General features: G+C 40.9%; 1 protein-coding gene across 1 annotated transcript; it reads left to right on the plus strand.

Moving 5' to 3' along the window:
• Window positions 1-485: 485 nt before the first annotated feature.
• LOC130728182 (phospholipase D gamma 1-like) lies at window positions 486-20,598 on the plus strand. The gene is made up of 10 exons (XM_057579548.1): window positions 486-2,668; window positions 3,557-3,673; window positions 8,809-9,003; window positions 9,519-9,767; window positions 9,872-9,940; window positions 10,059-10,206; window positions 12,433-12,581; window positions 18,839-19,018; window positions 19,216-19,413; window positions 20,032-20,598. Exons 1-10 carry the CDS (start codon window positions 839-841, stop codon window positions 20,323-20,325), a joined length of 3,429 nt encoding a protein of 1,142 aa, XP_057435531.1. The 5' UTR covers window positions 486-838; the 3' UTR covers window positions 20,326-20,598.
• The last annotated feature ends 1,073 nt before the right edge of the window (window positions 20,599-21,671 follow it).

Raw genomic sequence — 21,671 nt, forward strand, 5'->3', positions numbered from 1 at the left:
GCTGGCAGATTGCTTGACGGGTTATGAAGCTTCTCAGCAGTGTGCTTTTACTTATTTTGATAATCCTCTAGTTCGTACATTGTTGTTTCTCTTTTGTCTCGGGATGTGTTAGCTTTGTAGTTGTGTTTGTTTATTTTTCCCATTCACAAAAAAAAATGAAGAATATGATGATTCTTTAAGATATTTTTTTGCCAATTTGAACTAACATAATTTTTTAGCATTAACGGATTGTTGGTTCAAGTGATACATGTTTGATTTTTTTTTAAAAAAAATCTCAACTTCAAATCTTGTGAAAAGAAAAAATAAAAAAATAAAAAAATAATGAGATGGAATGAAATGACTTTTTCCTTGATAGCCGATTTAATCTAATCTGCCATCACTATCTGCCATGTCTACATATCTACATATTATTTTCTACATATTATTTTCCAAAAACACACTACGAAATACGAATTAATACTCACAATTTCTAACGTGACGTGGCGGACAATGTCCACATCGTCAACTACTGACTCGGTTTCCTTCATCCTCCTTCATCCGAATCTTCTTTGTCTGAAACTACATCCAAATCAAATTTCTCATTCACCTGAATTCTTCATTTCATTGGATTCAACACCCAACATTTTCTACCCCGTGTCAATCTTCCAATTTTTCCTCACACAGTTTGTTAGATCATAATCTCAATCTTCATCATCATCATTCTTCAACCACTGCAAAAATCCACTTCTTCTGCAAAATTCCAATCTGATATGATTTTTCATTACCCTTTTGGATTGAAAATCAAAATTTGAATCTTTTCCCAAAAGGGTGTTGAGAATTTCCATTGTCTTTGTGTTTCATGGATAATTATGGTTCATCTTCTTCTCCATACAGGTATCCAAACCCATATATGTACCCTCCCAACCCTCATCAACCATACCCACCTCCAGGTTCAGCTCCTGATCCATATGCACATCAACATCCAAATGCTCATGCTCATGCTCCTTATCCATACCCTTATTTTGCTTCACAAAATTCCTTCAACTATTCCTACCCTGCACCTCCTAGGTCACATTCACCCCCAACCTCATCATATTCTAGCCCTTTAGAATATCCCTACCCCCCTCCTCCTTCTCAATCACATTCACAATCACCCCCTTCAGCTCCCCCATTGGACTTTCCTCAAACACCTTACACTCATTCCCCCTCTTACCCATACCCTTACCATGCTCCTCCAGGGACTCAAACTCATAGCTCTCCCATGCCTACCCTTTCTCACCATGCTAGTTTACAACATGGGCCACCATCCTCTCATTACTATTATCAACAAAATGAGGCTTATTCTGAACCTCCTGGTGGTGGTGGTGGTGTGAATTTGCATGCCAATAGCTTCTCTGGTCCCTACTGGTCAGAGCCCACAGGAGGTGGTAAAGTATCACATTCACCATTACAATCACAATCACTATCACTATCACAATCACAAACCAGTGATCATGATTTCAGGCCTTCTCAGAGTTCTGTGTATCCACCTTTGGATGATCTCATGAGCAATGTTAAGTTGTCTGAGAATGAGCCTTCTGCTCCTGCATCACCCCCTGCGCCTGCAGGGCAGTCACTGTTTCATTCTGTTTCAGTTCCAAAACCGCAACAGAAGAGAGAGGACTTTTATGGATATTCTAATAACTCATTCTCTGGTTGGGGTTCCTCATACCCGGCCCGGGTGGATTCGTCGAAGCTTTCAGATTATTCTGGTTCGTTTAATGATTCAATGCATAGTCAGAGCTTGCAGATTGTTCCCACACAGAATAAAGGGTCCTTGAAAGTTTTGCTCCTGCATGGGAATTTAGATATGTGGGTTCATGAAGCCAAGAACCTTCCAAATATGGACATGTTTCACAAGACACTGGGGGATATGTTTGGTAAGTTACCTGGTAGTGTGAGTAATAAGATTGAAGGAACTGTGAATAGGAAGATTACCAGTGATCCTTATGTGTCGATTTCGATATCGAACGCGGTTATCGGGAGGACTTTTGTCATTAGCAACTCTGAGAATCCTGTTTGGATGCAGCATTTCTATGTTCCTGTTGCACATCATGCTGCTGAAGTGCACTTTGTTGTTAAAGACAGTGATGTTGTGGGTTCACAGCTCATTGGCATTGTGGCAATTCCAGTGGAACAAATATACTCAGGAGCAAAAGTTGAAGGAACCTACCCTATCCTAAATAGTAATGGGAAGCCTTGTAAACAAGGTGCTGCCCTGAGCTTGTCAATTCAGTACATCCCAATGGAGAAACTGAGCATTTATCATCAAGGAGTTGGAGCAGGGCCTGAATACATCGGTGTTCCGGGCACGTATTTTCCATTGAGGAAATGTGGAGCTGTTACTCTATACCAAGATGCTCATGTTGCAGATGGAAGTCTCCCTAATGTGTTGCTTGACAGTGGGATGTATTATGCGCATGGAAAGTGTTGGCAGGACATCTTTGACGCCATAAGTCAAGCTCGGCGTTTGATTTATATCACAGGATGGTCAGTGTGGCACAAAGTTAGATTGGTAAGGGAAATTCCTGGTTATCCATCAAATTACACCTTGGGTGATCTCCTGAGGACAAAGTCACAGGAAGGAGTAAGAGTGCTTCTCCTTATTTGGGATGATCCTACATCAAGAAGCATTTTGGGTTATAAAACAGTAAGTAATGCAATTTGTTCTGTCACACATCCTTGCATTTTCGTGCTTGTAAGGGCTAGTAGGATACGGTTGGAAATTGTCAGCAATGTACCTTGCTTCATTTTATTATCAATACAATTTCTTAAAACTTGTTCGACCTTGTTCATTGTAACTATTTTTGAACTGTGTTAATCAAAAGAATTAGATTTTTCTTTCTGCTATCAGAAACTTAAGTTGTTCAGGATAGGATGATATACTTGTTTTTTTGGTAAGTGAGCAGCAGAAGGGAGATGGTGGCCTTTAAAAAGTCAAAGCTAAATATCTTCAAAACTTGTTTATGTTTAGACTTGGGACAATTTATACCTGTCTTTTGATATATTAAACATGACAGCTAACTTGTTATTGCCCTTGTTTAGATGCAAATATAAATAAAATAAGTGAGCTAGCAAATCCATTCTTTATCCTGCACTAATACATGTATGACCACGAATTTTTTTCTTATTACAAGTGAGATAACATAGTGTATTTTAGTTTGTTAGAAATATAATTTAAAACCATCATGCGTGCTTTACCCAACACTCTAAGCTTTTGGGATAGTTGGTTCTTAACATGGTATAAAGCCTCTATGACTTAGCGGTCTAGAGTTTGATCCTTGTTGCCCTCATTATTCTAATATAAAATTGAATCTCAGCACATGATAGGTGAGTCTGTGCATTGTTCACGCTTCAAGCCCAAGTGGGCTCTTGCGTGAGGGGGTGTGCTAGAAATATAGTATAAAATCATCATGTGTCATTTACCCAATAGCTTTAAGCTTTTGGGATAATTGGTTCTTGACAAGTTTCTTAATCAATATGAGTATACTATTTATGATTTCCAGCTCAGTTTTAATCATGTGAACTTTACATTTAGGATGGTGTCATGGCAACTCATGATGAGGAAACTAGACGATTTTTTAAGCATTCTTCGGTGCATGTGCTGCTTTGTCCTCGCATCGCTGGAAAAAAACATAGCTGGATCAAGCAAAAGGTTAGGTTCGACAATTAGTTTGCTTACTGATTTTTTTATATCCTCAATTGTCAACATATTGTGCTAAAATGCTGCTTCTTGTTGATTTCATTCACTCATTTTTTTAACTCTGCGTTATTGAGATTTAACCTTGTAGATAATGATATATTTGGTAATTATGTATGCTTTATCAAACATTTACCACCGCTGACAGTGTGATCCCATTTGATAGCTTGCCTATAACCCATAGCATGAGGATACTGGACGTAGATGTTCAATGTCTCCAAAAATAAAAAACCTTTTTTCATAAAATCTATATCTGTCTATTCTGTATACCCTCCCATGAAGTGTACAAATGTCATTAGAAAATTTTCATGCAACTTTGAGCAACAAAAGTCTTAGTGGTTGGCACATAAAAGAAAAGAGTAGGCTAAGGTAAAGTATAATTTGGCTAGGAAGTATAAGAAGTGATGCTCAATATCTTCTTTGTTGGTTGTTGCTCACTAGGAAAATGGTAAGAAAATTCATGTCAGGAATGACGGTTTATTATAAATGTGATATGTTCATCCAGCTTTAGTTGCATAGTTCTTTTGTTGTCTACTTTTCTCTTGATTCATTACAATATATAAAATCTTGAGCTCAAAGCCATAAGGTCATGTGGTTTTCAACATGAGAAAAATTTCCTACAACTAGTCATATCTCATCTTTTCTAAAACGAAATTCATGTTGGATGTTGGTTGGATCCCGGTGACTTTTAGCTAAATATCTTAGTGATGCTTTTAATTATAAACTGACTTCTAGGTATTTTGCATCAACATGAGTGTGTGCTCATGCATGCATGTGTTGCAAGTTAAAAATTGTTCAATATCTGTTAAGATTTAGTTTATTATTAGTCTTATCTCATAGAGATATAGTTAAGATTTGTTTATCTATTTTAGATTAGCATCTATTTAAATAGAGATAGGTTTAGTTTCTTTTTATCTCTGTTAGTCTATATATATTGTAGTCTGGAAAAGTATTATGAATGAAATACACATAAATAATTTTCATCAAATTCAAGTTGGTATCAGAGCAAGTTTCGATCCTACCGCTGTGAGGGGGCTCCTCCCCCGTGAGCCCCCTCATGGTGACTTTCCAAATCTCTTGGATTTATTTTTCGTACATTGCTTCCGCTTGTTAGTTCTAGCCGTTTTCTTACGGCCTCGTTTCTTTCTGATTATGGTCCCCTTTGTCTTGGAACCCTAGTAATGTTCAACCACTATCAAATCAACGTCCTTCCACGTGCTGCCTTCCCAGCCGTCATTCGTGACGCTGCTTCCACAGAAAGGTTCGCCATGTTCTCTTGGTTCTTGCGTTCTTGTCAGCCACAGTCACGGTGATTTGGTCTGTTTCACCGCCGTTTTCGATTTTGCCTAGATTCAGAGTATTGATAGATGTTTTTGGAGCCCCTTGCTCTTTATCGTGTGATTTCAGGTTATCTCTTTTGTTACTTCTGCAAATAAAATTGAAGAAAAAGTTGGAGAAGGAAAATGTTCTAGTTATTCCCTTGATGAAGTTGCCGCAATGATATGCAGCACCATATCACTGTATGGAGTTAAGGTTACTAACGTTTTTCAAGATCTAGAAGAATCAAATTTCCTCCGGCCCTACATGAGTAAAGCCATTGAAGATATATTTAAAGCATGTGTGGCTTTGGAATTGAAAGAAGCTGCGTCTCAGATTTCTGTTTCTGCACTCTGATTACTGCAATCAGAGATTATAAGGATTTATGTTCTTGGAGCCTCTTGCTCTTGTACGTTTGTTCGTCTTGCTTGGTGGTATTTTTCTGCTCTTATTTGAGCCTCTGGTTGTTGTCCTTGTTTGTTGGGTTGGAATGTGTGATTTCAGATGCTGAATTTTCGGTGTGGAAACCACAAAAAGATCCTTACATCTGTGGTGATTTCTCAAAATCAGTTTTTCATAATTCATGTGAAGTATTCACACAGAGTAAGCGGTGAAGGGCAATTTTAAGTCTCTACAATTTCTGATTACCGCATTGCATTGTGTGCTCCGTTTGTGTGTGAATTTCTCTCTCCGGCAGCAGCGATTTCTCGAGTTAATTATATTTGTTACAAGCTATGCATATGATATATATGCTCTAGCTTGAGGGGAAGTGTTGTGTGAATTTCTCTCTCCGGCAGCAGCGGCTTCTCGAGTTAATACTATTTGTTACAAGCTATGCATATGATATATATGATCTAGCTTGAGGGGAAGTGTTAGATATTGTTAAATATCTTAGAGACTACAGTCAGCCACCGCCGCCGGATTCCAAGCCACGCGCCTCCCATCTCTCTGCGTGTGAAGTCCACGCGCTGCTATCTCCGCTGCTTTGTTTTCGCTGGTCCTCTTTGTGTATCAGCCAGGTTGCGCCGCTCTCTCCGCTGCTTTGTTCTTGCTGGTGCCGCTATCTCCACTGCTTTGTTTTCGCTGGTCCTCTTTGTGTATCAGCCAGGTTGCGCCGCTCTCTCCGCTGCTTTGTTCTCGCTGGTCCTCTTTGTGTATCAGCCAGGTTTGGTTTTAAGGATCCTCTGTTTTGACGTGTGTTGTGCCAACTCTCATTGTTGGCCAAGTTTGGTTTGGTTTGGTTTGGTTTAGATTTTTAACTCTGTTTTGACGCTCAGGTTCCACATTGGTTTTTGAGACTTGAGTTGTTGTTTGCGTCTCATTGCTCGAGATGCTCTTATTATATTGATCTTGGCTGACTTTATGCAATTTGGTTTTGAAGGTGATAGTGTCACCTTCGTTTGTTTTGTCTCGATTGTTTGGTTTTCTGGTTTTAGGGCTTCAGCTGCGAGTTGCGCTGACCCACTCTCTAGTTGAGAGTTATTGGTTTTGGTTTCAGGGCTTCAGCTGCGAGTTGCGCTGGCCCATTCTCTAATGTTTGAGAGTTATCTGTGTCAAAGTTGACACCATTGTTTGTCTTAGAAGCCATCAATCGATCGACCTCAAGTATGTTTTATTTCTGTGTGGTTGTTGTTGGTGAGTTGTTGCTTCAGCCTTGTTTTGTTTCGGGCGTATTGTTGCTGGTTTTTCGCCCTTGTTTTCTGGCTCAGCTACCCTACGACACTCCAGAAGAATTGGTTTTTGTCTTGCATCAATTTCAGCCAGATCAAGTATGAGAAGTTGTCTTTTGCCTGCCCATGGATTTAGCAGAAGTTCGAAAGGTTATTCAATTTCAAGTATAAGAAGTTGTCTTTTGCCGCCATGGATTTACTAGAAGTTTGAAAGGTTATTCAATTCAAAGATTCGCCAAGACCGTCATTATTAAGGGATATCTATTAAGATAATTTTCTTCTTGGGTTAGATTTGTTACAAGCTTCAAGCTAAGTAAGCTTTTGCTTGAGGGGGAGTGTTCAAAGTGTTCAATATCTGTTAAGATTTAGTTTATTATTAGTCTTATCTCATAGAGATATAGTTAAGATTTGTTTATCTATTTTAGATTAGCATCTATTTAAATAGAGATAGGTTTAGATAGATTTCGTTTGTTTTAATCTCTTTGTTAGTCTATATATATTGTAGTCTGGAAAAGTATTATGAATGAAATACACATAAATATTTTTCATCAAATTCAAGTAAAATGTTTACATTTCGGTCTAATACTTAAGAGTAAAATTTTCTGAAAGAATCCATGTTCCTTCTTCCTATGGAATGTGCTGCATATAGAAAATATTATTTTTTGCAAATTACTAATGCAAGAACTTAAAACTTCAGCTCAAGAGAGTTTCTTTACTAAAGTTGTTTTGTTACAAAGGCTATCAAGTATCAACTGTTCATATTGTGTTTTTGTAAAACTTATCCTAAATTTTGATGAATAAAGCAAATTAAACTTCAATTTCATATACTTATCTGGTGCCCACTAGGGTGGGGAATTAACATTTTGGTCCACCGGTGCACCAGAGGGATAATTTAGACTTTTCTCCAACCTTTCCTTCTCCCTTCCACTTTACCCTGGTACCCTCCCTCAACAATCCCAGGTTTCTCTACCACCAAGCAAGGGATACGATGAAGATTGTGTTTCAGATCTGGGTTTTTAGGTGTCGGAGATGTCATCGGCGATTAGATATGCCGCGGTGGTTGCTAGTGTTTGCAGATCTGGGATTTTTCCATTGCTGTTCATGAATGTTGACTTCTCGGTTTCTAACTCATGGGCCTTACAAATATGTATTTGCTCCAGAATGATTTTTTGATTTTCTTTCTCACCTGGTTAATTGTTGATCATCTTGTGAAGAAGAGTGATTGAGCTTGCAAATCTGGGATCTTTCCATTGATTTGAGATTTATTTTATTTTCTGCAGTGGCAACCCAAACCCTCTTTTTTCTACATCCGCTCAACCACCACAGTTGGTGTAGCATTCGATCCATTGACTCTTCCATCGTTTTTCAATCTCATTTCTCTGAAATTCCTGATTTCAATTGAATGGCTTCTTCTTCTTCTCTAGCCACCGATTCCGCTTTCTCCGCCTTCCCTTCCCTCAGTTCCACTCCTCCGTCTACCTCCGCCCTCGCTTCCCCAAGAAACTCCGTCAGTTCTCTCCCCCTCCCTCTGTTAATCGCTTGTTTTTCTTTTAAACTATTGCTTTGCATTATCTTTATGTGTTCTCTGATTATTACTATTATGGAATTTGTCGCAATATGAGCGTTTTCTGCTACTAGGATCTGAATTTGTAACTTAAAATCATGAATGCATTGTTCAGAGTTCTGCAATTGCTGGTGTTGTGTGATTGATGTAAGAATTTTTGGAAGTGCATAGTCATAGATCATGATGTATGAACTTGGATGCTCACTGTTTCTCAAACCAGGAAGAAAGTAAAGATGCTTCTGAATGAATGGGTAGAGAAGACACCAGGAACAGGGAACGGAGAAAGAGGAGGGGTTGTCAATTTTCATTTTTGCCCTTTTAATCATCTTCGAATCCTAACCGTTCAATTAAAGAATATTCCAAGATTCTTAGATCTAATGGTGTTTAACCCTGGTGCACCGGTGGACCAAAAAAAAAGGTTGCCCGCCCTAGTGGGCACACCTACTTATCTGCATTATATCTCTCAATATGTCATCACATACTTCTACAAATTTGGTATCAGAGTTCTATGTTGATTTTCTTTGTCTTCTTCTCATCAGGAAGTAGGAACAATATATACACATCATCAGAAAACTGTAATTGTGGATGCTGATGCTGGAAGTAACAGAAGAAAAATTGTAGCATTTGTTGGTGGACTTGATTTATGTGATGGGCGATATGATACTCCTCACCATCCTCTCTTTAGGACATTGCAGACGCTGCATAAGGATGACTATCACAACCCTACTTTCACGGTAATCATCTATTTCAGACTCTACTTTGTTGCTAGATCAAGAGTAACTAGAGTTATCCATCAATCATTTGATAAGAAAAGATGAATGGAAGCATTTGTAAAAATTAACTACAAAATGTATAAATCCAAATTTAATTAGTTCTAGACAAAATGAAAGCATAATCAAGAAATATCTTTGCATTCTTGTATAGGGAAGATCAAACAGATTGGTTTTAGCGTTGTATGTTATTGTGTGGGTTTTCAGTGCAGCATGCATCCAAGTGCAAAATTAGCACTGCCTGTCATATGTTAAGCCTATTATTAAAAAAATTAGTCCTATTCACCAGCCCCTATTGCACATCTAAAATCTTCCTGAAAATAATTTATGAAAATGTTCGGGTATATAATTATTAGGCTTAAAAGTCAAACAATTCAAATCATGATGGAACCTGTAGCTAAAAACCAATACGCTGCCACTTCTAAATATTGTTGTTTTAAAAAGCAGATCAATTTATTTGTGATGTTATATCATGGCAGGGTAATGTCGGTGGTTGTCCACGGGAGCCATGGCATGACTTGCATTCTAGAATTGATGGCCCAGCAGCTTATGATGTTTTAACTAACTTCGAGGAGCGCTGGTTAAAAGCTTCAAAACCGCATGGGATTAAAAAATTGAAAATTTCCTATGATGATGCTTTGCTCAGGCTGGAAAGAATTCCAGATGTTATTGGCATAAATGATACTCCTAGTGCTGGTGATGATGATCTTGAAGCTTGGCATATTCAGGTAATTAGTTATATAATACAAAATAGATATTTTGATTGTCTCGGCAATGATTTCGTCATTTACTCAAAAATGAAATTATTGATTCTGTTTACTCTGGAGTGTAGATATTCCGGTCAATTGATTCAAATTCTGTGAAGGGGTTTCCAAAAGATCCCAGAGACGCATCTGGCAAGGTGAACAAAACTGTATTTTGATTTTTCTTTTTCATGCTTGATTTCAATTTATCTAAACTGCAAACTACTTGTGTTACATGTACTATGCGAAAGTAAAATGCTATTTATATATTGACAGAACCTAGTATGCGGGAAGAATGTGCTGATTGACATGAGCATACATACAGCATATGTGAAGGCCATTCGTGCCGCACAACATTACATTTATATAGAGAATCAATATTTCATCGGGTCTTCTTACAATTGGAGTCAACATAAAGATCTTGGTATAGCACTCCTCTTTATTTATAAAACTATTGCTTATGCTTCAATGACTGCAATTAATGCTATCCTGAAGATTTTGTAGAACATAAAATTAGCATAGTATTTCAGCTTTGGTATGGATAAGTAATCACAATCTAGAGTCCAGCATGGAGAATTAGTCTTTCATTAATTTAATTAAGTAAGCTATAAATACATATGGAAAAACAATCTTCAGATGTGTGTTATGCTTTCTTGGTGGGATTATATACATCAAAGGCTCTCGGGAAACTTTCCCAATTCCTCTCCGCTCGGGTTTCATCAACCAGATCCCACGGTGGCGGCTGCGGCCTTCAGGGCCCATGCCCCGCCGTCTGCGTTTTCTATCTGATGTCTCTCGTCTTCTCCAGCGTGTGGCTGGCAAGGCGTTGGTAGTCGCAGGTTTCAGTCGTGGAGGCCGTCCTGCTGGGCTTTTCCAGGCCTCTGGTGGAGTCGATGCGAGTAAAGGTGACCCAGTGGGTGAAGAGATCGATTCTCTGCAAGGTTCCAGAGGTGCGGGCAGATCTCTCTCCAACACCCTTTTCGTTGATGGCATTGCTGATTCTGTGGGATACCATCAGGTAAGGAAGCTTTTTGCATCTTATGGAAGGCTGTTGAAAGTCTTTGTTCAAAGGTTCAAGAAGGTTGGGACTTGGGAGGAGATTTCGGTTTGGGTTTGTTCATTTTTCACTCTGGAATCATGCGTCGGCGGCCATCAATGCCCTGGACGGTGTTCTGATTGAAAGTGCGTCACTTTCTGTCAATGTCAACCTAGCTCGCTTCCCCGGTAAGTTTGGTTTCGGCTCTGCTGCTGGGAACCATGGTGGGAAGGCCTCGGCTTTGAAGGACTTCCGTTCTTTTGATGCTGGTGAGGGTGTTCTTCTGGGGAATGGTAAGGATCCTCTCTCGGCTCCCTTCTCATAAGATGAGGTGAGGATGGTCTGTGCTTCTTCTTCAGCCTCGGTTTCGGTGCCTGGGGATCCTGCTGCGGTTCTATTCCCGGAAATTTGGTCCTTGGGCTGTGACTTGGGGATTTTGTGGAAGTTGATGGCTTTGGTTTGCAGGTCCCTTTCTCTTCTCCAGCTAGCGGCATGGACAGGGTTTGCTCGGTTGATGGCGGGAACTCCTCCTTGCACCCCCTTTCTGTGTCTAGGGGGTGCCAAAGGTGTTGGGGATTTTGGGGCCTAGGCCACCCCCTCTCCCTGCGAAGTTCCCGGTGGGATGGTCATTTTGCACCTGAATCCTCTCTTTCAGTAGACGTTAGCTGACTCGGAGTGTTCTTTGGATCCTCTTGATGGTGAGGGTGTGGAGGTAGGACCATCGGGTGTTCTTGAGGGGATGGTGCACAGTAGGAGAGGTCGACGAAAGAAAATCAACATAAGAGGAAGGAAGAAGGAGGTTGGAGCTGTGGTACCTGCAAAGGATTTGTCGCTGATACTTCCTGAGGCTGTTGGATCAATTGGAGTCATGACAAGAGCTTGAAGGGATATATTGCTCGGCAAACGGCTTGGAGTCATTTTCAACAGGACCGATGAGGAAGCACTTCAGAGTTATGGGGGTTCTTGATGTGTCTGCTGCTTTTCTTTATGGTTGGCTGTTGATTGTGAGCTTTTGGTGTTTTAGCTTGTTCCCCTATGGTTTTTCTTTTAGGCTTTGCTCCTTGATCTTTTTTCTTTGTATAGGGTGGGTTTTTGCTTTAGGGTTTGTCTGGTTGTTTTCCTTTGGCTCTTGGGGGTCTTTCTTTCTCTCTTTGGTGGTTTGCTCTTTTTTGTTGTAGTAGATCAGGCGCGCTTCTTGTCTTCCTTGAGAGTCTTGCTCTCATCCTTTTGCTAATATAATCTTTTGCTTTCTAAAAAAAATAAAATAATCAATAGATCATGTTGTTTCATGTTTTCCTGAAAATGCTCATTGAGAAATAAATCATAGGGATGTCCGTGTATGAAGAATTGCATCATTCCATATCTTCTGATAACTTACACAGCAGTATATATAATACAACTAATAAGTATCTAACTGTGCCAGCAAAGCTAACCTATTCTTACCACTCCATAACTGACTAAAGATAATAATCACGTACATAATACAAGTGTATGATACATGCGTATATCAATAGATCTCTATCATTTACTGGATGATAAAGGCATTGCGAATGAGGTGCCACATCAATTTATTTTGATGACCAACTTTTAATGTTAAACTTCATGTTTTGGCAGGTGCTAATAATTTAATCCCAATGGAAATTGCTCTAAAGATTGCTGAAAAGATAAAAGCAAATGAGAGGTTCGCAGTATATATTGTTATACCAATGTGGCCAGAGGGTGTTCCTACAGGGGCTGCCACACAAAGGATTCTATTTTGGCAAGTATGTATCATTCGAATTCAATTCCATGAAAGTACAAAAAAAATCTTGGAAAGTATTTGATTGAACTTTTGAATTGGTTGGCATTTGAAATTGTTCACTCTGGGTTGTGTTTAGGCATGCCAAAATTACCCACACCCGTGGATACCCGCGGATAAAAACCCGCTATGGGTAAAATTACCCATGCCCACGGGTATCCACGGATTTATTTCATGGATATTTTCACTATCCATTTATTAATGGGGCGGGTACGGATATTGATGTATCCATACCCACGGATACCCACCCGATATATAAAATACTAAAATATCTTTTATATGTATATACATAGATGTATATTAAATATCTAATGAATTTATGTTTGAGTTATAGTTCTCTTTCAAGTAAACTTATACAATGGTAATGGTAAAAAGAAGCCCTTAGACCCAAAAAAGAGTAGAAAAGAAGTATTTTCCCTTACACATTGATTGACTGTAAAGTCCAATGTTAAATTTTATATTTAACATAATTTTCTTTTGAACAAATATATGTGAATTCATTTATGTTCATGGGTGTCGGGTGCCCATGGATATCCACGGATAGTTTAAAATCCGGTTAAAACCCACTAAATGGATATCCATGTGGGTATGGAGCGGGTATGGATATAAATTTTTACATGTGGAGCGGGTGGTGGGTATATACTATCCATGTCTGATGGAAACCCAAAACATAAAATAGAACTGAAAGCAATGAAACAGTAATCAGGATTGTTTATTGATGAATTGGAAATCGTTACAGAGAAGGAAAAGCCTTTCCTAGACTGACCAGAGCCAAGCTCCTATAGGAAGCTATTGCTTCCTACCCATTACTACACGCTCAATGATTCCAGAATCCCCTCTCTACCTCTCACTACCTTCCTTATATTATGGAATGGATTACAATCCTACCTCCCCTCTCTCTCACCAGCTCACCAGCTGTGTTGTTAGTTAGTTACTACTCCCTTTGTCCCTTTTGCCCCTTCTAGAGTATACCTTCCACTCTTTGGGCTTCGACCCCACATGGACTAATGACTCACTTGGGCCAGCTGCTGGATCATAGTTCCTAACAATGCCGCCGTCTGAACTCACAACCTTGTCCCCAAGGTTGAAGTTTGGGTATAAACTCATGATGGTGAGGGCATCCTCCCAGGTAGCCTCCTCAGCAGTTTTGCCTTGCCATTTAATTAGTAGCTGCTGAATGGTGTCACCCTGCAACTTCACCATGCGAGTGGCTAAAACAGTGTCGGGTGTGTCCTTGTCATCACACTCTCCCTCCAATTGATCTGGCAAATCTGCTTCTGCAGAGTAGTCCCCAATCGCCTTCTTGAGCAATGACACATGAAACACAGGATGAACTCGCGATCCTTCTGGTAAACGTAACCTGTAAGCCACCGCACCCACACGAGCCACGATAGGATAAGGCCCATAGTATCGGGCTGCCAGCTTTGCATGAACCCGGGTTACTACAGATTGTTGACGATGTGCGCGAAGCTTCACAAAGACCCATTCCCCGACAGTAAATGATTTTTCAACCCGCTTAGTGTCAGCTTGTGACTTCATTCGACCCTGGGCTCGCAAGAGTTGTGCCTTCAACTGGCGCAGAACCTCATCTCGATCAACCAATTCACGTTGCACTGCGTCAACCCTGGTCTCCCCGAGTCCCCAGCGTGTGATTGCTGGGGGTTTGCGTCCATAAACAACCTCGAACGGGGTCATATGTGTGGCTGAGTGGTAAGATGTATTGAACCAATACTCAGCCCAATGGATCCAAGTTGCCCACGTTTTAGGTTGATCAGCCGAAAAACAACGCAAATACGTTTCCAAACAGCGATTTACGACTTCCGTTTGTCCATCTGATTCGGGGTGGTACGCGGAACTCATATTCAACTGTGTGCCCTGCAACCGGAAAAGCTCTTTCCAGAAATGACTCATAAATACTGGGTCCCGGTCGCTCACAATGGATGAGGGAACTCCATGCAAACGTATGACTTCCTTGGCAAACAATTCAGCGATGCTCTTCGCAGAATAGGGGTGCTTCAGCGGAATGAAGTGACAGAACTTGGATAGGCGATCCACGACCACTAGCACTGCCTCGTATCCCCTGGATTTAGGTAGGCCAGTTATGAAATCAATCGAGAGATCTTCCCACACCTGATTTGGGATGGGTAGAGGCTGCAGCAAGCCTGCGGGCGATGAGGCCATGTACTTTTGTCTTTGGCATGTATCACAGCTACGAACAAACTCTTGCACCGTGTTCTTCATGCCTACCCAATAGATGTTGGCCGCGAGCCGCCGATAGGTGCGGAGAAATCCGGAGTGCCCGCCATGTGGGGTGGTATGAAATTCCTTTAACATCTGTGGAATTAGAGAGGAAGTGTGTGACAAAACCAGCCTCCCTTTGTACAACAGAATTCCCTGCTGTAGACTGAATTCCGGATGAGTTGATGGGTCATTTTGTAACTCCATGATCACATGCTTAAGTTTTGCATCCTGCTGAATCTCTGTTGCTATCAACTGGTGATCTTCCCAGCGCGGGTACGTGCACACGGTCCTGATCTCACCATATTCCCCAACGCGCGATAGCGCATCTGCTCCCTTATTTAACTTCCCAGGTTTATAAACGATATCAAATTCATACCCCAATAGCTTCGCGGCCCAATTCTGTTGTTCCCCAGTAATAATCTTTTGATGGAGCAATTCTTTAAGACTCTTCTGATCAGTAGACACAAGAAATTTCCGTCCCAATAAGTAAGGACGCCAGTGCTGTATCGCCAAAGCTACTGCCATAAGCTCTTTCTCATAGGCGGACTTAGCGAGATTCCGTGGTCCTAAGGCCTTGCTATAGTATGCTATGGGTTTCTTGTCTTGCATCAAAATCGCCCCGAGGCCACACCCTGACGCATCACACTCAATTAGGAATTCTTTCTCAAAATCTGGAAGTGCCAACACAGGGGCCGTTGTGAGCTTCCCTTTTAGAGTTTCAAATGCATTTTGTGCTGCAGCTCCCCACTGAAAAGCATCTTTCTTTGTCAAGTCTGTGAGTGGCCTTGCTATTTTCCCATAATCCCGAATAAATTTCCTGTAGTAACCGGTTAATCCAAGAAAACCTCTCACCCCTTTTACATTCTTGGGCACGGGCCAACTCTTGACACTCGCTACCTTGCTCGGATCAACTGCCACTCCCTGTGCTGAAATCAGGTGCCCCAAGTATTCAACTGAGTCTTGCGCAAACTGACATTTCTTCTTGTTTGCTGTCAAGTGTTGCTGTTGGAGGAGTTGTAAGACCTTCTCAAGATGCAATAGGTGCGTTTCCCAGTCGCTGCTATACACTAGAATATCATCAAAAAATACAAGCACTCCCTTCCGGAGCATGGGACGAAAAACTGCGTTCATCAAACTCTGAAACGTCGATGGTGCGTTCATGAGACCGAACGGCATTACGAGGAATTCGTAGTGCCCTTCATGGGTACGAAATGCCGTTTTATGCACATCCTCTGCCCTTACGCGAACCTGATGATACCCTGACTTGAGATCAAGCTTTGAGAAAAATTTAGCACCATTCAACTCATCGAGCAGCTCTTCAATTACGGGAATGGGAAACTTGTCAGGGACTGTTACCTTATTGAGTGCGCGGTAATCCACGCACATACGCCATGACTGGTCCTTCTTCTTGACCAAGAGCACTGGACTGGAGTAAGCGCTTGAGCTATGTCGTATGATGCCGGCTGACAACATCTCCTGAACCTGCTTTTCAATTTCATTTTTATGGGTATGGGGATAACGATATGGCCTGACGTTGACTGGTCCCTGCCCTTCCTTTATGTTGATACAATGCTCTTTGCCTCGACTCGGGGGTAGCCCCTCCTGAGCTTCAAACACACTGTCATATTCTTGCAACAACTTCTGCAAGCTTTCCTGTTGCGCTGCCTCTAGATGCTGACCTTTGGGAACCTCATGCCGGTGCTCCAAGAGTCCAAACGCTAGCTTGCTGTCAAGGTCAGACCTTCTCAGGATGCTCTGCAACGCCCCCATGGAACTTCCGCCAGCACTAAGACCCTGTAGCCTGACCCACTGTGTGCCGTGCCAGAAACTCATAGTATGCTTTCCCCAATTAGCAATTGTATCTCCCAACGTCTTGAGCCATTCAATTCCCAGCACAATATCAGGGCCTCCCAGATCAAACAAATGGGGTGTGCACGAGAACTTGTAATCCCCAATCTCCAGGTCAAGCTCCTTACACTTACCTCTGGTGTGAGTCTGGAAACCATCGCCCAACTTGATGGACATCCGTGGAGTGTCTTCCACTTCCCAGCTCATTCGTTGCACAACCTTGTGGTCAACGAAATTATGAGTGGCTCCGCTGTCGACTAACACGAGCACGGGCACCCCTCGCACTTTTCCTTGTAGCCTCATGGTTTGTGGCGGCTCACCATGGTCGACGAGATTGCACAAACTCATTATGCTTAGCTCACCATCGACCTCGTCTTCCATCTCGTTCATCTCTACGGCGAGAATGTTCCCATCACCGGCGTCATCGTCGCCGTCTTCGACGAGCAGCACTCGGAGTTGACGATCGGGGCACTTGTGCATTGGGTGGAAAGGGCCTCCACATTTGAAGCACTGACCCTTTTGTTTCCGCTCCAATAGTTCATGATAAGTGAGATGGGAGAAACCCCTGTCACGTGGACCGGCCCTCCTAGCTTCTGTTGTTGCCCTGGGGTCTCCTTTTGGGCCACCAAAAACTGGTTTAGTAGTAGTCGCGGGCCCATTATCCTTAGTGCCTTTGACCCAGACCCAATCGGTGCTTCCCGGGCGACCCGGCCCCGTTGGGCCAGTCCGAAAACCCGCTCCACCAATCCTCGAACTACGGTTATAACCCGACCCGGCTTCACCCCTTACTTCCTTCTCCACCGCATGAGCGATCAAGAGCAATCTTGAGCGGTTCACTCCGCCCATCGCCACCAAGCTCCTCACCTTTCCCCGTATCTCTTCTTTCAGACCATGCAAGAAGTATCCCTGGTATTGCTTCTCAGGTAATTTTGGGATTTGGGCCGTCAAATATTCGAACTCGGTAATGTACTCCTCCACCGTACCTTTCTGACGCAACTCAGTCAATTGCTCGTACACGTCACCGTCGCCGTGACCGCCATAACGCTCCAGAAGAGCTTGACGCAACTTCTCCCACGTCAGGGGAGCTTCTGATTCGAGCAAAGAGTTGTAAAAATGGATGGTGGGTCCATCCATGCTGAGCTGAGCGAGGCTCACCTTGACCTCCGGTGAAGTCTCTTGCACACGGAAATACACCTCCGCGCGTGAGATCCAGCCCGCCGGGTCTCTCCCGTCGAAGATCGGCAACTCTACCTTCTTTACTGACTGGCGAAACTCCGCCAACGCATCGCCGTGTAGAGGTTGCGTTCGTGGTCCTCCTCCGTTCGCTTCAGGTTGCTCAGGAACCTCAGCGCTTGAGCTTTCTCCCTTGTCTCGGTTTGCACTTGCATCTTCCCTGTGTGACATTTTTCCTAACGATCGTTCCATCATCGCAATCAACGATGCAGGAAGATCCTTCATCGCCGTCGTAACAGCTACCAGCGACGTTCGCATCTCAGCGAGCTCGCCTTCAAGAGCATCAAGCTTTGCTTCCATCGAGTTTGTCGTGTGTTTGGATTTTCTGGGTGGCATTCACTGGTTCCGGCGAATCAATCCGGTAGGTCGGACCAATTTGATGGAAACCCAAAACATAAAATAGAACTGAAAGCAATGAAACAGTAATCAGGATTGTTTATTGATGAATTGGAAATCGTTACAGAGAAGGAAAAGCCTTTCCTAGACTGACCAGAGCCAAGCTCCTATAGGAAGCTATTGCTTCCTACCCATTACTACACGCTCAATGATTCCAGAATCCCCTCTCTACCTCTCACTACCTTCCTTATATTATGGAATGGATTACAATCCTACCTCCCCTCTCTCTCACCAGCTCACCAGCTGTGTTGTTAGTTAGTTACTACTCCCTTTGTCCCTTTTGCCCCTTCTAGAGTATACCTTCCACTCTTTGGGCTTCGACCCCACATGGACTAATGACTCACTTGGGCCAGCTGCTGGATCATAGTTCCTAACAATGTCCACCCGTACCCAATTGACATCCCTAGTTGTGTTCTTTATCTTTTCCATTTACATATAATTGCTTCGTCATTCCAAACTACTGTGAGGTTATTGATCTGGATTTATTTTATTAAACTTTTGCAGAATAAAACAATGCAAATGATGTATGAGACAATTTACAAGGCTTTGGTTGAGATGGGGCTTGAAGCAGCATTCTCTCCTCAAGACTATTTGAACTTTTTCTGTCTTGGCAATCGAGAGGCCATTGATATGTATGAAAATGTCAGCGTGTCAGGAAATCCTCCCCCAGCAAATAGTCCACAAGTATGTTACTAACACCCTCTTTCCCGTGTTTGATAGGTATTCTTATGAAAAACTGATCTAAAAAACAGTTCCTATTTAGTTTTCATTTCAAATCTATAACTGTTCTGAAAGCCATATCTGTGGTGGTTGTTGTAAACACCATGATAATGATTTTTATGGTATGCAATCTTAATGAAAGAATGCAATTTTCTTTCTAGGCAGCTAGCCGAAATAGCCGACGCTTCATGATTTATGTTCATTCAAAAGGCATGATAGTTGATGATGAATATGTGATATTGGGGTCTGCAAACATCAACCAACGCTCTATGGAAGGAACAAGGGACAGTGAGATTGCAATGGGAGCCTACCAACCTCATCATACCTGGGCAAGAAAGCATTCTTGTCCACATGGACAAGTAAGCCCTTCTCTCACATTACTGGTGGCTACTGATATTTGCTTACTAAGCTATTGTTCATATAACCAGTTTCATGTTTTACTTATGACACTAAGAAGAAAGGATGAAGCTGCAAAACATCATTATTTAAATATCTAGCTGTCGTGTGAAAATGATTGAATTCCCCTTCATTAAATTCTAATCAAGAGACAACTATCCAAGGAGGATAGATAACTCACTGCCATCAAAATTCAAAACCTATGCTTACAATGCACAGGATAACTTGCTATCATCAGAAATAAAACACTAATCAAAATTATATTTGAGTTCTTGAATGAGATTTTGAATGCATGCAATGGTTAATTACTTTCATTTATTCAAAGCCTCATCCTACTAAGTTGGGTCAGCTCTATGGACTAGTGATCCATATTAAAAATAGCGTTCAGTTTTGCGTTAGCTGTCGAGGACCTGATACAACCTACCTCCTTTATCCGGGTTTAAGACCGGCTATGCAAGCATAGGCATAGTAAAATGAATGTAGTTTGATATTCATTTTTCTGCACACATGTCTTAAAATTTGAATCCATCAAATATGTATTGTAATCTGACACCAATTCTTTATGAAACTATACTATGTAGATCCATGGATACAGGATGTCACTTTGGGCAGAACATACAGGAACAATTGATGACTGCTTCTTGCAACCAGAGAGCCTTGAATGTGTTCGAAAGATTAGAGGAATGGGTGAAATGAACTGGAAACAATTTGCAGCAAATGAAGCAACAGAGATGAGAGGGCATCTACTAAAATACCCGGTTGAAGTCGATCGAAAAGGAAAAGTCAGATCCCTTCCCAGCCATGAAGAGTTCCCTGATGTGGGAGGAAAAATAGTTGGATCTTTTCTGGCCATGAAGGAGAATCTTACCATTTGATGAATTGATTACTTTTGAGTCTTCCTTATTCTCCTAGCCATTAGGATGATATGTATGTATATTAGAAAGTAGAAGCTACACAATTTTGAAATGCATGATAGTTAAAGAAAACGCATACAATGTATAGTCATAAACACTTCAAAGGTTATTCTTTTTGCTTTCTTAGGAATAACACACAAACTTACCTCCAACATTCTTGATTCTTGTCAGACAAGCATAAGTCTGGTTTTTGTGTATATATACTTTATGTGCAATGATATTTCTTTTGTAATTTATAGTGCTGTTACTTTTTCTTCCCTATCACAAGTATTAGCAGGAATTTCACTGGTGGTCTGTTTGTTTGGGTTCAAATAGGTGATAACATAAGTAATGGAGCTTTTCTATGTGAAAGAACATGCATTGAAATATAGTAGTTGTAACTATAGTAGTTGTGCAATTCTGTTTTTTGAATTTAACAAATAAGGTACTCTCTATAATCCATAAATTCTTTCCTATCACAGAAGATGTGTAAAAGTTGAATTATTTATCCTTCTACAACCATCTTAAATAAAATAATGAAACGCAAAAGAAAAGTGAGAAATCTTACATGACCAAAATTGATTGGTTATTGAAATGTCTCATTTTTTTTTGTCTTTTTACATGTCCTTCAAATTCAAATAAACAACTCCACAATTCATTTTTATAAATATCGTATTTTTTGTTATCAGTTTTCATGTCTTTCAAATTAAAACAGACAACTCTATAAATGGTTTTAATAGTTGGGAGTAAATATGACAATGTTAATTGAGAGAATTTTAACTAAGGAAATGGATGAAACTACTACTTTTTTCGACGTAATTGTTTTGCTATTGAGAGACAATAAAATGCATAAGAAAATGGGATATGTAATTTGGACCCTTTTAAAAAAAAATTAGCATCTCATTATTCCTAATCTTAACTCTTGTACGTCATGTATTTATTCATTTTTATTTAAGTGCAATACACCTAAATTTTCATAGGAATAAAAAAAATTCTAATATAAATATTCTTTATTTTTTTTTACAGCAAACATTAACTTGCATTAACTAGACCTCCGCAAAATATCCGAAGCAATAAAAGATTGAATATAAGCCGGTGAACTACCCAACCAAACACCATCTCTAGCACCCAAGCGTACTGAGCTAAATGATGAGCTGCATTATTTGCATCTCTAAGAACATGAGAAAAAGAAATATCAGAAAAACAAGGAATTAAAGCCTGTAAAAAGAAATACGTACAGGCCTGTGTTGCATGTAATATAAATATTCTTTATTCCTTACTCAAATCACCAATAACATTAATAAAATCTTTAACCCATTAAATGGTAC

The sequence above is a fragment of the Lotus japonicus genome, chromosome 1 (assembly GCF_012489685.1).
Source record: "Lotus japonicus ecotype B-129 chromosome 1, LjGifu_v1.2".
NCBI lineage: Eukaryota > Viridiplantae > Streptophyta > Magnoliopsida > Fabales > Fabaceae > Lotus > Lotus japonicus.